At 36.5% G+C, this 23,470-nt stretch overlaps 1 protein-coding gene across 1 annotated transcript in view; it reads right to left on the bottom strand.

Moving 5' to 3' along the window:
* Positions 1-1,590: 1,590 nt before the first annotated feature.
* Positions 1,591-23,470, bottom strand: part of LOC107816221 (cytokinin dehydrogenase 6) — a 37,550-nt gene continuing 15,670 nt past the window's right edge. Inside the window, exons 2-7 of the mRNA XM_016641920.2 lie at positions 8,096-8,182; positions 3,498-4,786; positions 3,003-3,130; positions 2,656-2,916; positions 2,290-2,558; positions 1,591-2,196 (exon numbers count right to left, since the gene is read on the bottom strand). Of these exons, the coding sequence (XP_016497406.2) occupies positions 1,875-2,196; positions 2,290-2,558; positions 2,656-2,916; positions 3,003-3,130; positions 3,498-4,116 (1,599 nt within the window). The 5' untranslated portion in view covers positions 4,117-4,786; positions 8,096-8,182 and the 3' untranslated portion in view covers positions 1,591-1,874. The remainder of the gene's footprint in view (positions 2,197-2,289; positions 2,559-2,655; positions 2,917-3,002; positions 3,131-3,497; positions 4,787-8,095; positions 8,183-23,470) is intronic.

Below are 23,470 nucleotides of genomic sequence, written 5' to 3'. Positions count from 1 at the left end.
TATTTTGTGAAGAACCATTTGACGCCTTGGTGGTTTTGAGAACAAAAGTAAGTCTTTATGCTTTCACTTGAGGAACATAGCATTGTGACCATTCCTTTTTTTGTTGAACATTTGGAGTATTACTGTTAGTAAACAGAAGCTTGCATTATGGAACTGTTGGAAGTAAATGTCTAAATAGTAAAGACACTTAAGTTGGTACGCACTCTTGAAAATTAGCCATAGCTGCAGGGTCAGCCATTTCTTTTCCTAGGCTGTAGTATGTGTTAGGTTGACTGTGTAGGAGAATCTTGGGACAGGAACCAGAAGTGACAAACTATGAAGAAATGACTTAAAAAGGTAATCATGTTACAGAAAGTTTATGGCTCTTTTTGGACAATAATATCAGAGATTTGTGATATCAGCATAGTGATTTTCTTCTCTTGCTTTCTTGTGCTTATACACTAACTACGGTCTCGAAATGCATTACTTCTATTCACAAATTTTGTTAAGATACAGTGGCGAATCTCTCACATAACATCACAGTATCAAAAGCAAAATCATTAACAAGATTTCCTACTATACTGATAATATGTGCTTCATCTATCTATGTTTCAATTTCTAATGAGTGATATGTCATTGCTTCCATTCTTGTTATGTTTGGTTGCTCAAAGATTTCAACTATATGATACTATAAAAATTCATCATCTACACTAGTAGCGCCATTTTTCAACTGTGTTCATCTACATTGATAGCGTCATTTTTTTCATAGACCTCGATTTTTAGTAAAAGCAAATGTTTCTCAATATTGGCCCTTTGTTATAGAAAAGGCTACAATGTTTTCTCCATTGTCCAGTACTGTTGTTGTTGGATATAGCCAGATTCATTTCATCGGTGTTATACCTATAAAGAACACGGGCTGAAGCATTTAGTTTTCGACTTTAATGTCACACAAAGTGCATCTTGAATTTCAAATCATATCTTACATTCACATGAAGTGGCATCTTCCACTTGACATCAGCCAAAAAATTAACTAAAGATCAAAAGAAAACAAATGCTGTTAAGCTGTTCAAGGGATTATGCGCGTGATGCTATTGCTCAACAATGTAGATGTGATAATTCGGACAATTTCAATCAAATAACTCTCTCATCTTATTAATTTTTAACATATGATAAGCATCTTTGTATCATCTTGTGTTTGTGCTTCTCAGGTAATTGCTCTATAATGAATTCATGCAGGTTAAAGTTCCTTTGAAATCTATTGAAATGACTGTCATATAGGTGTTCAAACTTGAAAGAAGAGAAAAATTTTTGCCGACAAAAGGTATTCAATATATGTTATATACTTATAAAGCCTAATATTTTACATATATACACTATGTAATTTTTTTACGAAGGGTAGTCAATTGACCACCCTTAGGACAATGTGGCTTCGCCCATGCTGTCACAGGGTTAAGCAGTGTGATGCAGGTCATAGATTGAATAGTGCTAATGAATGTTTGATGTTAATCTTCTTTAATTTGGCTAGAATATTCCGCGGCTATTGAGTTGTCCCCTTCACTGTGCTGCAGAAATTAAATTCTTATAGTTTCAGAGCACTTGGACATCAGGACAGGAAATACAACATCATGAATATTAATTAAAGAATTCATACATCGAGTCAATATTTTTCCTTTGCATCTTGATACATTAACTTCTGTTGCCTAATAATCTATATCTTAAAGAGCTACTGGAGCTAGCCTTCTCTTAAACTTACATGTGCAGAGAAGGCATAAGAAATATGTGAAGTTAATAAGCTATTCACATTTACATTGGCTACAACCAAGTTTTCATTTTCTATTCATTCTGCTGCATATTTACCCATCTCTGACTCTTTATCTATCCGCTGCTATCAGTTGTTATGAAACTGATACTGCCTTTTGGAAAATTCTCTGACCAGGTGCTAGCATAGCTAAAGGGTCATAAGCAGATTTTCTCTGTACAAATACTTCCCATTTTGGACCAAAGTGGGTCCTCCACTGTTCTTGTGTTGTGTAATGAGGCAAATATTGCTTGACTCCTAGGTGTGCCACATCACAGAAATCTAATATTCTTTTGTTCTGAGTTAAGACATGTTCTAAACTGTCAGTTCCACTGGATGAAGGATTTGCATGGGATAAAAAGGCCACCAGGTAGATAATATCTTCATTTGGAGAAACAAATGAGGTTCTGTTATCCAACCTGAAAAATAAGACCAAAGTAACATGTCAATTGATTGGAAAAATTAAGTACTAGATTTTTGTATATGCGAAACGTAATATAAATGAAAATTACTTTGATTTATGAATGGGGTAGACAAGAACAGGGCCATTGTTAGTATCTTTAAGGATGTTGCCAAAAACTTCCTTAGCGAAGTGTTGTATTTTGCTTTTAGGAACTAGAAGATTGAGCCATGGGTGTGGGAGATCCCAAAGTCCTTTCGATCGAAGTTTTAGCTCTGAAGCATGAACTCTGTCCAAAAATTCTATGTATGGAACTTCTGACATAAATAACGTTGATGGAATATAACTTAGTTGGGATAATAAATCTTCAATTTCCTGCATCTGCATGAAACAACAAGCAGTTACATTAGAATTGTTTCATCGAATTGACCTTTTTTGGATTTTTTCCAAGATTTTTAAGTTATGTACATTGCCTTACCTGGTTTACTGTATCGGATTTTTCGGGGTATAAATTTTTGGTTAGTTCAAGGCAATAGAGTGTTCTTCCATCTGATACAAAGTGGCTGGCTTGAACAGGATCTTGAGGGTCAAAAGATGCTCTCCAGTTATTCATTAGACCTGTTTTGTTCTTTATCACCAGCCCTTCTATGTAATCAAATGTTTTAGCTGCAGATATCAAATGCTCTTGGTCTCTGGCAAATGTGGAGAAATCAGAGTACAACACTCTTATCCATTTCACCTGTTAATTAAAGAAAATCACATGTCTAGTAATATTCCGATGGCTTAAATCGGATATTCTTGAACTTTATTAAGTGAATTTTTTACCATCCTTGGGGCTCGTTCCAGAGAGATTCTTGCTCTAGTTATTATGCCAAACTGTCCAAGTCCTCCCAAAACAGCATGGAATAGGTCAGCATTCTGTTCCTTTGAACAAATTAAGACTTCTCCTTTTCCTGCAATGAGTTCAGTTCATGTACGTTAGTCAATAAGACACGTGCTGAATTTCTTTTTTCAAATTATGTGATGTTTGTTAATTGAAAATGAGTGGTCTTTGCATATTTGGTGTAAATAAAGTCAGGCTCCAACTTGTACTATGAGAAATGTTTGCAGCTTCTTAAGTTTGGTCTTCCTTAACTAACATATCATATCAGACAAAAAGAGGTAATAACTTGTGTAAGTTGCCTTATGACCGTTTTCTCATATTCCATCATACCGCCTTTTACCAAATCACTGCCATATCTTCGGTATTTTTCTTTTTTTCCTAAAAAATAAATTTTCATACTTGCTTATTCTCGTCAGACTATGGGAAAATTTTCAAACCTGTAACAACCTCCAGCTGGTGGACATTACTGATCTGAGGGCCGTGTCGAAATGCCTGTCCACTGATGCCAGCATTAGACAGTGTACCTCCAACAGTAAGATGGAGGTAGTCAGTCCAAGATTTTGGTGCTAATCCATATTTCAAAGTTTCATGCAATATATTAATCCACAATTCACCAGCTGAGACATCTACATAAGGGAATTGACCCCTGTAGACCTGCATTTCCTGACCCTGTAGTGACTCCATGTTGATTATAACTCCACGTCGCGCTTGCGCCTGGCCCTGAAGCGAATGACCGTGGCCTCGCGCGGCTACGGTTAATTCAGAACCCGGACCCAATTGCCAGACATGTTTAATTATTTCTGAAATATCAGCAACGGATTTGGGATGGACTACTGCTAAAGGGTGGACATGAATTTGGTTGCCGAAATCTCGGGCTGCAAACTCATTGTTTTCGAAAGTAATATGGCCTTGTAAATGAAGGGCTTTCAATGAGGATAGGACACTGGAAAAACAAAATTCTGGTTTGATAATTACCCAGCTTAGCACTAAAATTGTGAAGCTTCTTAGGAACAGAACGTTCTTTTTTCTGGTGAAAACAAAGCTTTGGCACGTCATCTCTTTGATAAAGGAAATAAAAAAAAATGATATTTTTTGCTATGTTCTTTCTATCAAAGTAAGTAGAAGATAGAAGAGCAAAGAGTGAAGAGTTGAAGAGGAAATATAAAGGAGAAGATTTAAGATTATATGAGTGGGAGAGTCAACCTATATTGAGTGGTAAGAATCCGTATGAAGACTGTCTACTTTAGGTGGGAGAATTTAAGGGATTTTCTTTTGAGTTCCCTTTTGTTTGGGGTCTTTATTTAGTTTATATAAGAGTATAGAGAAGCCAGCCATCACATGTTGCCAAGTTGAAGAAGAAAAAGTCATCAGAAAAGAAAGATTTCCCCAAATCTTTGCACCTTTTTCTCACAGTTCCTTCCACAGTTTTACCTTTTCCATTAAAGACAAGTTATGTCTCTTAAACCCCCCTTTTTTCAACTGTTGTTATTAAGGATAAGTTTTCCATTTATAGAGAAAAGTAAATGGTTAGAAAAGGGATGTTCACTTGTTTTTAGGAGTATACATAGGCCGGGTTAGTTCGAATTTTTCAATTATCAAACCAAGCCAATAAAAATCGAGGTTTTTAATCTCGGATTTTTCGGGTTTTCGGTTTTTTTCGGGTCTTCTTTCATAAAGTCTTCATAGCACAAAACATAGAATTTGTGCTCCAAATATTTCTTTGATCCTAGTAAAACAGAATTATACAAGGTGTTTTTCAATAAAATAACATAAATATCATATGAGTCATGCCATTGTACTAAAATATTCAACAAGAAAGATAATAAAATCGCATAAAATAAGTATTATTAATAAGACATAATGAAAACAAACATAATTTAAAATTACTAAGTTGCTAAAATAAGTACGACTAATAAGTACTATATTTACATGACTAAACACTAAAAGAAACATAAGTTATGCATTTTATGTAAACCATGGGAAAACTAAAAAATAGATAACCAACACTATTTTCATTCATAATACTATTGAATTGAATGTCTATTAGTATTGATTTGATTATGATTTAGGATTTATTTGAGTTACTATCATTTATGGACTACAAAACTTATTTGAGCATCCAAAAATTATAAGTCCAAGCTTGAAATAGTACGTTAAAAGATAAAACCATGAAAAAGTTTAAGAAATATTTGTAAATTACACTGCAATAAATATCTTTATGTATTAAACGTATTTAAAACTTCTATATATACAATGTCAAGTTGGTTTGGTTTCGGTTTGACTTTTTTTAGTTAAAACCAAACCAAACCAATTATGATCGAGTTTTTTCTTCCAACACCAAACCAAATCAAACCAAAGTCGGGTTTTTTTTCTCGGTTTGACTCGGATTAGGGGGTTGGTGCGGTTTGTCAGTTTCATTTGTACACCCCTACTTGTTTTTATTTTTGCCCTATAAATTTCTATCCAGGAGCGCATTCGAGCAACGCTAAAGTTGTTTCTATAGGTTTGAGTCGTGAAATCAGCCCGTGATGTCTGTATTCGGGTAGCTGCCTACATCACACCCTTTGGGGTGCGATCCTTCCACTGACCTTATGTGAATGTGGGATAAATTTCTATCTACTTTGTCAATGTAAAGTATCTATTAGTATTCACTTAGATACCTTTGATTATTAGTGGCATTTTCTTGAATACCCGTTTGTTGTTGAAAGGCAAACATTGCGTACCTATATTCAGATTGAAGAAAGGGACGCTGCACAACAATGGATGGCATCTAAAGGGTCCACGTGATATATGTAGAAAATTTCCAAGAAAATGAGTGCCTTTTGTATATGAAAGGGGAAATGATATATTTGTGTTTGGGACCTCTTATAATCATGTGCTCCAAAGAAAGAAATATTCTTTGCTGAAAACGCATATAGTATTGATGCCTTAGTTCCCAGCAAATGGACAAACAGAGAATCATTCTTTTGTTTGTGTTTGTAGATTTGCCCAAAAAGCCAGTAATTCTGTACTATGATGATAAACCAATCCTCTTTCTGTTTTAGTGAATTGTTTATGACACATTGGTTTTATGCTGATCTCTACTCTACTCTACTTTTTAATGGATGACTTGGAATAAATTCTCTCTATCTCCTTTCTGGTCTTTGGATACTTTAACAGGTCAGAGAGTCAAAATGAGATTTTTGCAATAAGAATTCTCAGTCATTTTTTGCTTTTGTGAATTCGGGACAGTAGCAGGGTTAGATTCAGATATATGGGTTCTTGCATTGTTTGATTTTAGGGGATTATCTTGTCTTTGCATTGTAGGCCATGAAATGGATCGAAGATCCGTGAAGGAATATTTCATCATTTGAATTTTGAATAAAGCTAGCACGGTTAGATTTGGTGGAGGGTTAATATTTACTCTAATTGATCAATTCTTTGAGAAATGTAGATAAATTTGAAAAAACAAGTGGAAATATATATATATATATATATATATTCACTTACTCTAGCACAGTAGCACTCTGATGTTATATTCTAGCCTTTTATTCCTATTATCCTTACTACCACGATTAGGGAATTTGAGAATGTGAATCTTCAGGGCAAGGACAGTGGAAGAGCCATTCTCAAGGTAAAGTTTTGTTCAGCCCATGAATACGTTGGAAACGGACAGAAAACGTTTTATTCTCAAAATAAACTTTTTTATGCAAAATCCAAATAAGTCCTACTTTAAAGCGGTTAGGGGACAACAAGTAAGAAACCAAAAAAACATAGCACGAGGTAAAACATGTATTGCATGCTAGTTCTAGTCAAGATGTTCCATAGTTTCGATATCTAGTATAATATAAGTTTCAACGTTTTATTTTTGCACTGCATGTGAAAGGGCTCGAAAATTTCATTCCAAAAGTTCATAATAGATTATTCATACCAAAAGTTGATGTTAAATCTTTCACCAACAAAATAACGTAAGGTTAAAAACCATTTTTTGAGCTATTTCACAAACAATTTGCTTATTGGGACCACTTAAGTGATCAGAAAAACACCAAAGTGATTTGTAGTAGACAGAAAAAGCATGATAACCTAAAAGAGACCCATCAATGTCTCCATTAAAATCCAGCTTACATTTATTAATGAACATAAATAAGTAGTATTAGAATGTTATAATCTAAAATAAGATTGCACTCAATTCCCTCAGATTATGCATGGGACTAGTAAGATCTGTATCGAGTACTGTGAGATGGGAGAGAAGTAGCTAGTAGAATAACCTAGTCATATCATTTACTAATATTTATAAGTAGAATAAACCTAATCCTTAGTGCATTTTACGCTTTCTAGAAGAGGAGAGCCGACCATTAATAAATAAATCATAAAGCTATTAAAAGGAAGCTATTTAGGGCCAAAAGAACGAAAAGGATTTCAAATATGTTTAATTACATGAGAACAAACTTTATAACACGTAAGTGTGTGTGATTTGGTTCAGAAATAAGTTACGTAGGAATTGGTAATATAGAAATTATAATTCAGAAGGATTATAATACACAAACAAACTGTAATGTAGGGGCTATTTGTTATTGGATATTTGGTTTCTTGTATAAAAAATTATTATTATAATGTATACTTAAAAAATATTTTTATTTGTTTAACAAAATAAAATAATGTTTATTATATGAAGGGTTGTTTTTTTGATTTAGTTATCCTAATTCATGTATTACTAGTTTTTGAATTTTATTCAATATTTTACCATGCATTAAATTGTAATATATAATACGAAGATTCCATATGTGGGTATTAGTTATACGGAACAAAATTTGCAACTAAATATTATAATGAATTATATATGCTAAATTTATGTAGAAAAAACATCAAACCTAACATTGTATAAAACAATGTTGAATTTTGTATGAAATTTATTTTCTCTATTAAACATCACCTAAGAATTTTCTATGCTGTCAAAGAAAATATGGGGGTTGGGGTGGAGGAATATTGTTAACCCAATATCAAACATGAAATTAAGACACAAAATAAATCAAAATTAGCAAGAACATATGTGTACCTGTTTGAGCTATATCGCAGATTGACCAAGGACTGGGGTCTTCCTCTCTATTAACCTTTCTCCAATATGGCGGCATCCATGAGACAACTACCACACACAACAGATATTATGAAATAACTCTAAATATATGTTTATATAAGGGCTAGAGAAGGGATCTAGCTATAATTAATGAAATGTCCTCCTATTACGGGCCTCATTAGGTTAAGCATAGTAAAAATGATACCAGGTAATCATTCTAAAGGGCTGCTATTTAGGAATTATCCTGTGCGTATTAAATTTTAGTTTTTCAGTTCAAATTTTCAGGAAACAAATATTCTAAATTATCCTAAAGTTAAAATTTTTAATTTAAAAATTCAGGACAAAATAAGTACTGGCTAATCTCTAAATAACATCCATGAGAATGTCTATCTGTGCACTTGCCCCTTGAGCATACACTCACCGCCGTACTAGACCCACCAAGCATATAAAATATGCGGCCCAATAATCAATTATCACACTTATAATTGGGCTCATGTTTATGAACTATTATCAAACCCGAATATTTAAATATAAATAGAATATTTAGGGGCATTTGCTTCTATACCCGCTTTTTGTATCACGTTTTAACTTGTGCTCCCTTTGCAAAAAAATTGCAAGTGTACCCGCTTTTTCGCATAACTTCAGCATACAGGGCTGAAGTAGCAAAGACAATCACGCAAAACTTCAGCATTCTAGTAGATGAACCTGAAGTAGCAAGTGTGCTGAACCAAGTGTGTTGAAGTTTTTGTTTTGTAACTCGCGAACTTCAGCTCTAGAGTTGAAGTTTTTGTTTTTTTAACTGGCGAACCTCAGCTCTAGAGCTTAAGTTTTTGTTTTGTAACTGACGAACTTCAGCTCTACAACTGAAGTTTTTGTTTTGCCTTAGCTATTAATTAATAATATAGGCTGCAAACAACAGCGAATTCCAGAAACTTAACTAATGAAGGAAGCATATTCCAAACCATTGGCTTCACAGTATGTGCAGTTCAAGGTAGTAGACGATTTGCGTGAAGAAAGGACGTAAAATGAACCGGCTTGCAAAAATATAAATACACGGTCCCACTGTTATCATCTAATAAATTTATCTATGCACAATCCAATCCAAAGTAGATAAAATAGGAAAAATTTCACATAAGAATAATTGAGCTCCCTACTTTTCAATTTTATAGCCCATATTTATGGCAATCATCCCATGAACTGAAGTTCCATAGTAGCACCAACAACAGCATAAGAAAGAAGAAGAAGAAGAAGAAGAAGAAGAAGGAGGAGGAGGAGGAGGAGGAGGAGGAGGAGGAGAAAGGGGGCTGAAGTTATTTAAAAAGTGAGTATAAGTTAAAATTTAAAAAAAAATGGATATAGATTAAATGGGGGCGACCAAATAGAGCACCCCGTGCAATTTTTTCGAATATTTAATAATGTAAGCCCATTTTTCTTACATATTGACTTGATAGACAAACTTTAGCGGTTAATTAATTTCATTACAAATTGGATCAATTTCTCTTTTTCCATCTGGTGAAATACGGTTATCTCAGAGTTTTTTTTAAATTATTTTTTATTACATTGAGATCAGATCCAAGAAGAGAAAAAGGGAAGGAGACAGTCGAGATTAAACATATATTGTCTACTGCTGTATAAGAGATTATCACTCATACCACTAAAATGTACTCCGTTGTAGTATTATAGAGGTTATCTACCCTACGATGCATAAGAAGATTGTTAGAGATATTTGGTCGATGATCTGGTTATGTAAAGACTATAAACAAAGCTAATTATATGTGAATAATCATGCAAAAATTATTAGGCGATGAATTTTAGTTGTTGACGCATGGACATGCGAGAGGCAGTGGGGTACGTAGGAATTTTTAGAAGCGGTGTCCAAATTTACAGAAGTAAGTACAAATAAATAAACCATTGTACCAACAAGTGATGTTATTTTTTATATTTATATCTAATATTTTAATATTATTTATTAATACACGCGCGCGCGGGCGCGCACACACATATATATAAATATATAGTCGCACCTCCTTTTTCCGAGGGGATAGGGAGTTTTTCTAATTAAAGTGACATTAATCGAAATGAGATTATTTATTTATTTCAAAGTCGCCACTTGGAATATTTATGATGTCCCAAGTCACCAGTTTATTTTAAAATCCCAAATCGAGGAAATATCACTCTGTTTTAAAGTCTGCGAAAATCAGAAAACCGAGTAAAGAATTCTGTTAACCCGGGAGAAGGTGTGAGGCGCTCCCGAATTCCGTGGTTTTAGCACGATCGCTCAACTATTAATAATTGGCCTAATTATCTGATTAATTATATATTTGAGACCTATTGTGCATTTTTGACTTACTAACCGCTTTTAATAGAATGTTAATTGCTTTTACAATTTATGGAATTTATTTGAATAAGTCGCGATATCACACACTTCCTGATTTTGTACATATTGCGAATCGCGTTACATGAAACGCACTCGCGATCTACAACATGTTGATTTTTATTATTATTCAAAGTTGTGGTCGAGTCGTGTGCACTCGAATTGGGATTAGGTATCATGACTATGCCACGGAAATCGTACCCATAGTCACGATGATTTATTATTAATCGCGCCTAAAGTAAGCTACGATGTTCATAATTTGCTTATTTTTTATGTTTAACCCCTATGAACCAATCATGTCACAAGATGCCAACGTCTGCATTCTTTTAATTCATGAATTGGTGTCCAAATTCACACTAGAGCTCTTTAATACAGATTTCATTCCAAGCTTAACACTACTGCAATTCCATATATTTACCAAATCTAAGGACTATTATATGAATAAAATTTAAATCAAGAAAAAAAAATTAAAAAGGTGTTATTCACTTAGGTCGAGAGATGCTAAACTTTTAGTCTTATGATGAAGCTTAATCCAAATATTCAATTGATTAACTCCAAGTAGACAATTAACAGAGATTATCCCAAAAACCCCATGCCAGTCAAGATTTTACCGTCGTAGCAAATAGATCATGAACAACAAAATCTCAAAATGGGAATAAAAGTCGTCAATTAAACAGCAAGATCTCAAAACAATATCAAGTAAAGCAAATAAGGGATTCATAAGTCAGAGAGATAAGAAAGAACCTCATCTCTTTGAATTTGAAAATGTTTCAACACCAGAAACCTTGGACGGTGACAACCTCGAAGGCGACCTCAAACGACTTCAACAACCCAATTTTGATACAAATTGGCAAAATTGCCTTACTCGCGAAACATCTTGGAGGTGTAATACATCATTTTTTTTTCAAATACACTAATCAGTTGCTAAATTCTTCACATTTGGAAAACGACAGAAGCTTCTTGGAAAATGGGGGGGGGGGGGTTGCTTTTTCCTTTTGGGGATTAGGTGTGAAGCTGCCATTTTTTTTTGGAAAAATGAGAGGTTTGCGACGGCAGTCAAGGGAATTCTGGTTGTTTCTCCCTTTCTTCTTTGTGTATGCATGTGTCTTTTTTAATTTGGGGGCAAGAACATAGTTAAAATCTAAAGGGGAATTTTCCACGGAGATGGTTGCCGTCCTCTTTTTTTTTGGTCTCTGAGGAGATTCAAAGGTAGGTTAGGGTTTGGTTATATTTGGGTTTAAATATGAGTATAAGAATTGACATGAGCCATTAGATTGGAGGTAGGGGTGTCAATGGATCGGTTCGGTCGGTTATTTTATAAAATTTATACCATATCAATTTTTCGGTTATTCTATTATGTATAACCAGAATTGGACTTTTCGAAACCATCCCAATCATGTCAGTTTCTTTTCGGTATCGGTACGGTTCGGTAAATTTTCGGTAATTTTTTAATGTCATGTAAAAGTCACTAGTAGAAGTAGAATGCAATAACATACATACTTTTTTAGGACTTGGCAAAATTCTCTAGATATTTTTACAGTTTAAAAGGTAATGAATTAAGAAAATATGAAAGATGGCTAGAGTATAGATCAATCAACTATTCTACATCAGCATAAAAGAAACTAAGCAAATAAAAAAAATATAAATCACACGAGTAAAAAAATATTAAGTAAGTTGGAATTCAAGAATAAAGTCTATAGAAGATTAAATATTCAAGAAAATAAATCAAAATCATACGGAAGGAAACATGTTCAATATATTATAGATTGCTACTCATACCCGCTACAATACCTTGTGTCTTGCTAGTGAACATGCTAGAAATAATTTAGTTTCAATAGGAGTATCAAAATAGGTATGGAGGATTTTAAGTTTAATTACGTGTTGGTTTGTAACTGTTTCACAACTCAAAGGCCCAAGAAAAATTTAATGCTTTATTATTTTTAAACTTAATATATAAATATATTATTCACATTGTAAATTTATTCGGTAAAGTTCGGTATTTTTTCGGTTTATTTTCATAAAATAAAAAACCTACCCTAATTATTGGTACGGTTATAGATTTACATAAAAACTTATGGTTTTATTAAAAGAAATCTTTCGGTTCGGTACGGTACGGTTTGATCGGTTTAGTCGGTTTTTAAATATCCATTGACACCCCTAATTGGAGGGGAATAGATGGCTAAGATTAAATTTTGCATTTACGTGAAGAGTGGGCTATTGGGTTGGAAGAATGAGCATTTAGGTGCTGGGCCACTAAAATCTGAAAATGAGCTCCCAATTGGCCCAAATTCAATTCTTTCTCATTGAACAAAAATAAAAAATAAAAATAAAAATACTACCAAAATATACTAATTAATTTAGTTAATAAGAATAAACTATTAAAGTGAATTATATATTATAATGAAAATATTTTTGGTATTTTTTAAATGTTATAAAATTTTTTAAATTTTATAAATATTATAAAATACTAATAAGTGTGTGTGTGTGTGTATATAATAAGAAAAGAAACATTATAAAATTATTTTTGTCTTTTTAAACTTATGTTTTAAAATTAAAATTAAAAGTTGACTGAAATACTATAAAAATGAAAATAAGTAATTTTTTTTTAAAATACTACTTTTAAAAGTTGCGCGGGTCAAAAATTACATGCTTACAGCTGCCCCTTTTTGCTTTAAACACGAAGAGTTTTCGGAGCAAAGAACAATAAGCAACATAATTGATTTATGACCCAACGTTTATTCAAAACGAAACAAAGATGGACAAAAGATTATGACTGAGCCCTAGTATCTGAGCTGCCTACATATCCTTGGCTATAAAGGAATCAGGCCATGTGCAGTTCATATTTGAATGAAGTGATGGTGTGTGATAAGATGATGAGAGAGTTGAGTGAGGTACCGTTCCTTCGAGGTTCCGGTCTGCGGTCCTGTTATTACATCAAAATCAAAATCTAAAAGAACTAAACAAGCTTATCAGCTATGAGTTATAAGATTCCTATCTATAAGTCCTCTGAAGCTTGATCTTGAGTCTTGAATGGTTCTTCATGCAGACTTTTGATTTGATCCTTGATGCTTGCTAGCTGCAGATGCTGATTCATTCTTCCACGGCTTCTTTGGATCAATACCAGACATACAATGCTCGTGACTTCAGCCATGTCTTGAGCAGTTCATATCTTTTATCTGCTTCCGCATTTTGGATTCACTTTTTTCTTTTATTCTGGATTGAGACTTATTCTTTTAGTCATCTCGAACTGTCGACTCTCATTCTTGATGAGAGTTTCATTTACTTCTAACTTGAATTAATCCTATTCTTCAGGCGGGCTCCTGCTACTGACTTGAAACTTGAAGTGAATTCTGAAATGACTTCCCTCGTTCTCCAGGTGGGCGCCTGATACCGGTACTTGAAATTCGAGGTAACTCTGAAATGAATTCCCTCTTTCTCCAAGTAGGCGCATGCTACTGACCTAAAACTTGAAATAACTCTGTAAAAATTTTCCTTGTTCTCTAGGTGGGCACATGCTACTGACTTGAAACGTAAAATGAATTCTCGTTCTCCAGGTGGGCGCCTGCTACGAAAATTGAATCTTAAAACTCTTGAAATAAATACCCTCGTTTTCCAGGTGGGCACCTGCTATTGACTTAAAACTTGAAATTAAGTCCCTTGTTCTCCAGGTGGGTGCCTGCTAATGACTTGGACTCGAAGTAAATTCCCTAATTCTCCAGGTGGGCACCTACCAATGACTTAAACTAAAATGAATTCCCTTATTCTCCAGGTGGGCGCCTGCCATTACAACAAAAAAGACTAAGCAAAAGAAACTTTTCTATCTTAGTTTGGTACCGGGAACATCTGTGAGTGTTAGTTGAATCCCATTTCTCAGGAGGGTCCTGAAAACTTAAAACTAAATCCCATTATCCAGGAGGGTCCTAAAAACTTAAACTGAATCCCATTATCTAGGAGGGTCTTGAAAACTTAAAACTAAATCCCATTATCCAGGAGGGTCCTAAAAACTTAAAACTGAACTTACCTAGAACATGCTTTCCTCATGGAGGATTCTTGCAAAGTGAACAAATTTCTTGCCCCTGTTTCAAATAAAGAAAGTCTAGTCAGTTTGAAAATGTGGTGGTTAGTTTGTGGCATTCTTGCTGAAGGTGTCTGCTTCTGCTACTACCATGCTTTATTCCAATTAGCTTCTTCGGGCTAAGAAAGAATTGTTTGACCTTCTGATCGAACCTCGACCACAAAAACCTCTGAATCCGAATCCCTCACACTCAACTTGCTGTATGGAATTTTTATTCTGACAATTGTTGAACCCTTGTATTTCCTCAAAAATTTACGAATCACTTGACCACCTAAACTTCAATTACCCTCACATTGCTTATTCTGGATCATGTCACTTGTGATGTGCTTGCCCGAATTTTGCTTGGTGCAATTTAAAAGCTGGTGATGGGCTTTGAAGTCCTTTCTTGCTTGTTTAACAAATACTATCTTGACAAAAACTTAGAAAAATAGACCCCCAAAAAATGAAGCGAAGTGACTTCGAGAATTAGGAATAAAAGAAAATTTTTGTACAAAGATGACTATTTGAAGAAGAATGGAAAAGAGACTTATCTGAGTGAAGCGTCTGGCTCCAATTATCATGACATGCATTTCGGATTGATCAGCCTAATCCATCCAACTAATCAGATTTCAGTTCTTGCCATGTTTTCATACTTTAAAAACCGAGATTTCTATAATTCGATATCTCAGTAAAGTCACAAACATCATTCGGCTTGTAGTTCCCTGAAGGATTTTCACTAGCAAACCTCTCTCATTTGTTCATCTCTAAGCTCACTGTCGCCTTACGGTGCCCGCGAGGGTTTTCACCTATAAGACTCTCTCATTTTAAATTTTCTCTCAGTTCTCCATCGCCTTACAGTGCTCGTGAGGGTTTTCACTAATAAGACTCTCTCATTTTAACTTTTCTCTCAGTTTTCCATCGCCTTACAGTGCCCGTGAGGGTTTTCACCAATAAAAGTCTCTCCTTTTTTCATCTTTCCTTGTGCCCATGAACAAAGTGTTACTTATGATGTGAATCATACCTCTATCTCGCTTGACTTGACATCCTCAAAGATTGATCGGAAGGTCTTTCTTTGGACCGTAGTGTAGGCTTTGGGAGGGGTTAGAAAGTAAGGGCAACATGCATGCTCAAAACAGCTTAAGATGAAAGGGTTCAAAATTATAACTTTTGGAATTATATCTTTTGCAAAACCAAAACTTCTGTCCCAGTTTCTTTGAATCTGAGGAATTTGGATTCTTATTTTGAGGGGCCGAACCGTGTAAGGCTGCCTACATATCCTTAAAAGGAATCAAGTCGAAGGTAGTTCAAACTAATAAATGTTGTTTTGTTTTTGTTACTATTTTCTTTTGCTTTTCTTTTTCTTCTTCTTCTTTCTTTTCTCTTTTCTTTTTTTTTGCTTTTCTCTTTTTTTCTTTCTTTTCTTTTCTTTTCTATTTCTAACTCTACTTCTGATTTCAAAATAGGGGATACAAAAAATAAATAAGGCTCAAACGGGATAACAAAGGATAAAAGTATTTTGGCTAGCAGAATAAAATGCCTTCATCATTTCAATCTTTGAAACATGCCAAATACAAATAACGCAATTGAATACAAACAAAGAAATCATACATAATATCTCTTGACTGCATCAGAATTGATAGCCATATCTACACATTTGCCTTTCAAAGCACCATTGGGCAACACTCTTGTCACAATGAACGGCCCTGCCAGTTTGGGGCGAACTTGCCTTTAGCTTCAGCCTGATGTGGAAGGATGTGTCTCAATACTAGCTGGCCCACTTCAAATTTTCGGGGACGTACCTTCTTGTTGTATACTCTTGCCATTCTCTTATGATACAATTGACCATGACATACTGCTGCCAATCTTTTCTCATCAATCAAACTCAACCGCTCTAGTCGGGTTTTAACCCATTCGTCATCATTAATATCAGATTCCGCAACAATCCGAAGGGATGGAATTTCAACTTCCACGGGTATGACTACCTCAGTTCCATATACCAGCAAATAAGGAGTTGCACCTACTGAAGTGCGGTAACCCAGTAAAGCAAAATGCAACTTTTCATGCCATTGCCTAGAAGCTTGCACCATCTTATGAAATATTGTCTTTATGTTCTTGTTAGTAGCCTCAAAAGCTCCATTTGCCTTGGGACGATATAGAGTGGAATTTCGATGCATAATTTTGAACTGTTGGCATACCTCTTTCAACAAATGACTGTTGTGATTAGCAGCATTGTCTGTGATGACTACCTTAGGAATTCCGAACCATCAAATGATATTTGAAAAACAAAATATACCACTACCTTCTTGGTCACGGACTTGAAAGTTACAGCTTTGACCCACTTGGTAAAGTAATGAATGGCCACCAGAATAAACCTATGCCCATTCGATGCTGCTGGCTCAATTAGGCCAGTGATATCCATGCCCCAAGCAACAAAGGGCTAAGGTGAAGACATTGTGTGCAACTCATATGGCGGAGAATGAATCAAATCACCGTGCACCTGGCATTGATGACATTTGCGAACAAAGCTGATGCAATCTCGTTCCATGGTGAGCCAATAATAACCTGCTCTATGTATCTTTTTTGCCAAGACATACCCACTTATATGCGGCCTGCAAACTCCGGAATGCATTTTGGCCATGATAGTCGAAGCTTGTTTAGCATCTATGCACCTCAGTAGTCCAAGATCTGGAGTCCTCTTGCACAAGATTCCCCCGCTCAAGAAAAATTCACTAGCCAGACGTCGAATGGTTCTTTTTTGATCGCCTGTAGCATGTACCAGATATACCCCCAACTTGATGTATTCCTTAATATCATGGAACCAAGGTTCACCATCAAGTTCTTCTTCAACCACATTACAATGCATGTTGATCACGAACTTGAATATGTAAAGGGTCAACGTAAGTCTTATCTGGATGGTGTAATATCGACACCAGAGTAGCCAATGCGTCGGCAACCTCATTATGGATCCTGGAAATATGCCTGAATTCTACTGATATAAATTGTTTACAAAGATCATGCATACATTGTCGATACGATATGAGCTTCAAATCTCGAGTCTCCTATTCTCCCTGAATCTGGTGAACCAACAAATCTGAATCTCCCAAAACCAATATTTCCTGAACTCCTATGTCTACAGCTAGCCTCAAACCCATAATGCACACTTCGTACTCAGCCATGTTGTTGGTGCAGTAAAATCGAAGCTGAGCTGTAACAGGGTAGTTATGCCTTGTTTCAGAAATGAGCACAGCCCCTATTCCGACACCTTTCATGTTAGTGGCTCCATCAAAGAAAAGTTTCCAACCTAGCTTTTCATCCTGCTCCACCTCGTCAATACACATCACTTCTTCATCAGGAAAATAAGTCTTTAGTGGCTCATATTCTTCATCCACCGGATTCTCAGCCAAATGATCGGCCAAGGCTTGGGCTTTCATTGCGGTCCGAGTCAAATAGATGATGTGAAACTCAGTGAGTAAAATCTGCCACCTTGCAAGTCTTCCCTGTGGGCATAGGCTTCTGAAATATATACCTTAGAGGATCCATGCGAGAAATGAGGTAAGTAGTGTAGGATGACAGATAATGCATCAACTTTTGCGCCACCTAAGTCAGGGCGCAACAGGTCCTTTCAAGAAGAGTATACTTAACCTCATAAGGAGTGAACTTCTTGCTGAGATAATAAATGGCTTGCTCCTTCTTGCCCGTGATGTCGTGTTGGCCCAACACACAACCAAAAGAATTATTCGTGACTGTCAAATAGAGGATTAAAGGTCTCCCAGGTTCTGGCGGGACCAACACAGGGGGGTTCAGCAGGTACCTCTTCATCTTATCAAATGCTTCCTGACACTCATCAGTCCACTTAACTACAACATTTTTCTACAGCAACTTAAAGATGGGCTCACAAGTTGTCGTGAGTTGAGCAATAAGCCTGCTGATGTAGTTTAAACGTCCAAGTAGGCTCATCACCTCAATTTTATTCTTTAGCGATGGTAATTCTAGGATGGCTTTGATCTTCGATGGATCCAACTCAATACCGCGTCGACTGACTATGAATCCCAACAGTTTCCCGGATGGGACACCAATTGCACATTTTGCTGGATTAAGCTTGAGGTTGTACCTGCGGAGCCTTTGGAAAAATTTTCTCAAGTCCCCAACATGGTTGGTCTGCTTCTTTGACTTTATGATCATATCATCTACATAAACCTCAATCTCCTTTTGTATCATGTCATGAAATATGGTAGCTATCGCCCTAATGTATGTTGCCCCATCATTCTTTAAACCAAATGGCATTACCCGATAGCAATATGTCCCTCATGCCGTGATGAAAGCTGTCTTTTCTGCATCTTCCTCATCCATCAGAATCTGGTGATAGCCCGCGCAACAATCCACAAAAGACCCGATCTCATGCTTAGCACAATTATCGATCAAAATGTGAATGTTCGGCAAGGGAAAGTTATCCTTTGGGCTTGCCTTGTTATCACGATAATCAACACATACCCTAGTCTTACCATCCTTCTTTGGTACTGGCACAACTTTAGCTAACCAAGTGGCATATTGAGGGACCCGAATGATTTTTGCCCCAAGTTGCTTTGTGATTTTTTCTTTGATCTTCACACTCATGTCAGTGTTGAACTTTCTTAACTTTTGCTTGACAGGAGGGAATGCAAGATCAGTTGGCTATGAACTACCAAATCAGTGCTCAAACCTAGCATATCATACGATAATGCAAAGATATCTTTGTATTCAAACAGTATTTTGATTATTTCTTCTTTGATTTGCGGTTCCAGGTGCACATTTATCTTGGTTACCCTGACATTATCCTTATCTCCTAAATTGATTGCTTCAGTTTCATTCAAATTAGGCTTAGGTTTTTCTTTAAAGTGTTTTAGTTCTTTATTGATTTCCTCAAATGCTGCTTCTTCATCATATTTTGTTTCATCATCGCACTCTACTTCTTGGATTATCATTTCAGAATTCGATTGGCTTTTAAGACTTGGCTGAAAATTCCTCATGCATATCATGTCATTGAAACCAACATAAAAAGAACTGTACAAAAGAAAAACAAAAATGAAACGTTATCAAGAATAATGGAAAATGAAAAATTGTATTTCTTTGAAAATAAAAAGATAGAAGGGTTTGTACATCAAAACAAGCGAAAAATAAAAATCTAGATTACAACCCTGGAATAACCCAGATAACAGAAAGGAAAACAAAACAAACTACCAAAACTCCTTCCGGGTGGGGAGACGAGTAGCTTTCTAATTGCTAAGCTTCACATTCGGCCCAATGAGCTGCACATCAGCGTTACTGGAACCTTCCCCAATTTCCACCATATTAACCTCATCAAACAGACTCTAGAACCTCTTGATCAGCTCTTCGTCAAAGTCGACCACATGTTTCGGGACTGATAATATTGAACATTTTACGGCCCTTGGCTTGACAAAAGACTTGGAGATATGTGGAACAGGCTTAAGGAGTGACCATACTTTCCGTTTCAAACACTTAGCCCTTTTCACGTCCTTCTTTGCGGCCGTGAATCCCAAAACCGAAACTTTCACGTGGAAACACTGGATACACAATATCCTATAGAGATGAACCCAGACCTTTGCCCGCCACAAAACCATTCATCAACATTTCATTTGCTACTGTGACGGACGCGGAGGGTAGCTTCGGACCTAGAATGCATTCTCCCTCAGGAATCTTCTCAACAGACACCATTTCAAAAGTTTGGTAGACCCAAAGCCCTTTATCATCTTCAACTTCAATAAACAGAACAGTTGTGTCGTTGTAAGCAGATAAGTTCTCATCACCGTGCACAACTATTTCCTGCCTGCCCTATTTGAACTTTACTATTTGATGTAGAGAAGACGGGACTGCATTAGCAGCATGTATCCAGGGCCTGCCCAACAATAGATTCTAGGAGACAGCGACATCTAACACTTGAAATTCCATAGTGAACTTAACTGACCCTATTGACAATTCGAGCATATATCACCAACAGAATCTTTCCCTCCTCCATCAAAGCCTCGGACACATACATTGTTCATGTGAATTCTATTAGTGCCGATCTTCGACTTTTGCAGAGTGGACATGAGGCAAATATTTGCACTAGAGCCATTATCAACCAGCACCCTTGAGACAATAGAATCCTCGCATTTCACCATGAGATAAAGAGCTCAGTTGTATTCTGTACCCTCCATATGAAGTTCATCATCTGAGAAAGTGATCTTGTTTACTTCGAAGATCTTGTTAACAATTTTTTCCAAATGATTCATCGTGATCTTATCAGGAACATGTACCTCATTAAAAATCTTTATCAGGGCTCTGCGGTGTTCATCTGAATGTATCAGAAAAGACAAAAAAGAAATTTGAGCTAGTATTTTCCTTAACCGCTCCATAATTGAATAGTCTTGCACTTTCATATTTTCCAGAAATTCCTTAGCTTCTTCTGGGATGTGGCCGTCTTTGAATGGCTTGGCTTTTCTCAATTCCTCTGGGTAAAACATCTCCCAGAACGAGTCAGTCCTCCGGTTTCATTGACTTCTTCCTCTACTTCTTTCCCTTTATATGTCACTATCACATGTTTGTAATTCCACGGGACGGCCTTTGTGTCAACCATTGGCAACTGCATCACTGGCTTAATAACAACATGGGTGGTATGAGCCCCTTTCACGACTACCACAGGCTTGTTCGGGGGTAATTGGCAAGACCACTTTAGGCTTTTCCTAACTTGCTCCAACATCTTTGGAAGCCCTTTCAATACCAACATGGGTGGCTTCGCATTGAGCTTGCTTAGATTCTCCATCACCCTTTCAATTGTCATGGGCGTTGCTTCTGTAGAATTTGGAGCCTTAACTGGATTACTTTAACTAGCACAAAAGGAGGGGGTGGATAGGATTTTGTGGAGTTGGAGTGCACCACTGTGGGTAAGGAGGGGGTTGAGCATATGACTGTACATGGTGAACATGCTATTGGGGTGGTCCGACTGAGTATTGAGGGTCTTGTTGTGGGAAATAATGCTGGGATGGATTATATGGAGCTTGGGAGTAGGCTTGGGGTTTGGGTTGAGGCTGAGTGTACTGGTGAGGTAAACCCCTCGGGCCACACCATGATCCAGAGACAACCATAGAGACATCATCTTGCTTCTTTTTGCCTAACAAGCTTCCCGTGCCACTTTGAATTGCCTGTGTGCTGGATTTTATGGCGGAGTAGCTCATGATTTTTCTTGACTTGAGTCCCTTTTCCACCATTCCTCCCATCTTTACCACATCGTTGAAGGACTTAGCTATGGTCGAGATCAAATGGCCAACGTAAGTAGGCTCTAGGGCTTGAAGAAAGTACTCGGCCATCTCATCGTCTTCCATCGGAGGATTGACTCGTGCAGCTTGTTCTCTTCATCTGAACCTGTATTCCCTAAAACTTTCATTGGGTTTTTTCTCTATCTTGGTCAAGGATAGGGGATCGGGGACAATGTCTATGTTGTACTGAAAGTGCCGAGCAAAGGCCTGAGCCAAATCGTCCCATGTGTACCATCTATTGGTGTCCTGGTGGGTGTACTATTCTAGAGCTGCCCCATTCAGACTTTGGCTGAAATATACCATCAATAATTTGTCCTTCCCACCGGCACCTCTCATCTTACTGCAAAATCCTTTCAAATAGGCAACGGGATCTCCATGTCCATCGTATAGGTCAAACTAGGGCATCTTAAACCCATCGGGCAATTGGACGTCAGGGAACAAACACAAGTCCTTGTAAGCCACACTTACTTGGCTTCCTATCCCTTGCATGTTTCTCAACGATTGCTCTAAACTTTTTACTTTCCTGAATATCTCATCCTGCTCCACGTTCTTGGATGGTTTCTTAGTTTTAATAGGAGGTTCAAAGTGAGGGGTGTAGGAATAAGGATCTCTGACTTTGAAAGTTGGTTTTGGAGCATAATATTGGATATCTGGAGCTTGGAACGCATGTTCACTAGAAGATCAGTGTAGGGTAGCTCACTGAGGGGCTATAAAAACAAGAGCAGATGTTGGAGTAGAGTATACGGTTGTTTTGGTTGGTGGAGCATGGAAAGTTTGGGATGAGGTGCCGGGGTAGTAGTAGTAAGGGGTAAAACTCGGTACATGCTGAGGGGAAAGATCAACGGTAGTGGGATCCTGGGCTTGTGACAGTGATGGGATGAAAGTAGGATTTTCTGTGTAATTAGCGGGGAATGAAGGTGGAGGATGCCCCCTGATCCAAGCTTGATACATTTCTGCCATTTGATGCTTCAACCTGTGGACCTCTTCTTTCAGTCCAGATTCGGATTCTACCATCTCTCTCGGTAGGTCAACAACACTTGTGTCCGATTCTTTGCTAGCCATGATTGCCTTGTGCTTTGACCTGGTGTTATATAGATGACTTGCTAGAATTCCAACAAACTAACCACCTGCCTAAATTCATAGCACACCCAACAACCTTGTCAGTTTCAAGAGTTTAACAGATAGGAAATCACACGTTTAGGATACAATGCACCTAAACAGTTAAACGCTTTTACCATGTGTTTGAACAGTTGCGTGTTTCATCCCCGCCTAGACTAACCTTTTCTTTTTCACTCATACCGCTCTTTTCTCATTTTTGCCTCCATTTAATCACTCTTGATTTTCTCATTTCGTTTGTATCACTATTTATTTTCGGCACTCTCTTTTTCTTTCTTTCACTCCTTTCTTTCTTTTCACTCAGTTTTTATTTTCCTCTCTTTTTTAATGTTTTTTTTGAAATTTTATAGATATGATCGAATCCTATGGGGATTGCCTACGTATCATAACGCTACATGAATCAGATCATTACATAATTTAGGAAGATAAACGTGAAATGAAAGAAAAGAAATTTTTTGGGTTTTTCAATATTTCATTAATTGAAGACATCTTTTTGGGTTTTCCTATTACAAAGACTCGGA

Source organism: Nicotiana tabacum, chromosome 22 (assembly GCF_000715075.1).
Source record: "Nicotiana tabacum cultivar K326 chromosome 22, ASM71507v2, whole genome shotgun sequence".
NCBI lineage: Eukaryota > Viridiplantae > Streptophyta > Magnoliopsida > Solanales > Solanaceae > Nicotiana > Nicotiana tabacum.
This window is presented reverse-complemented; position numbering and strand designations above follow the sequence as displayed.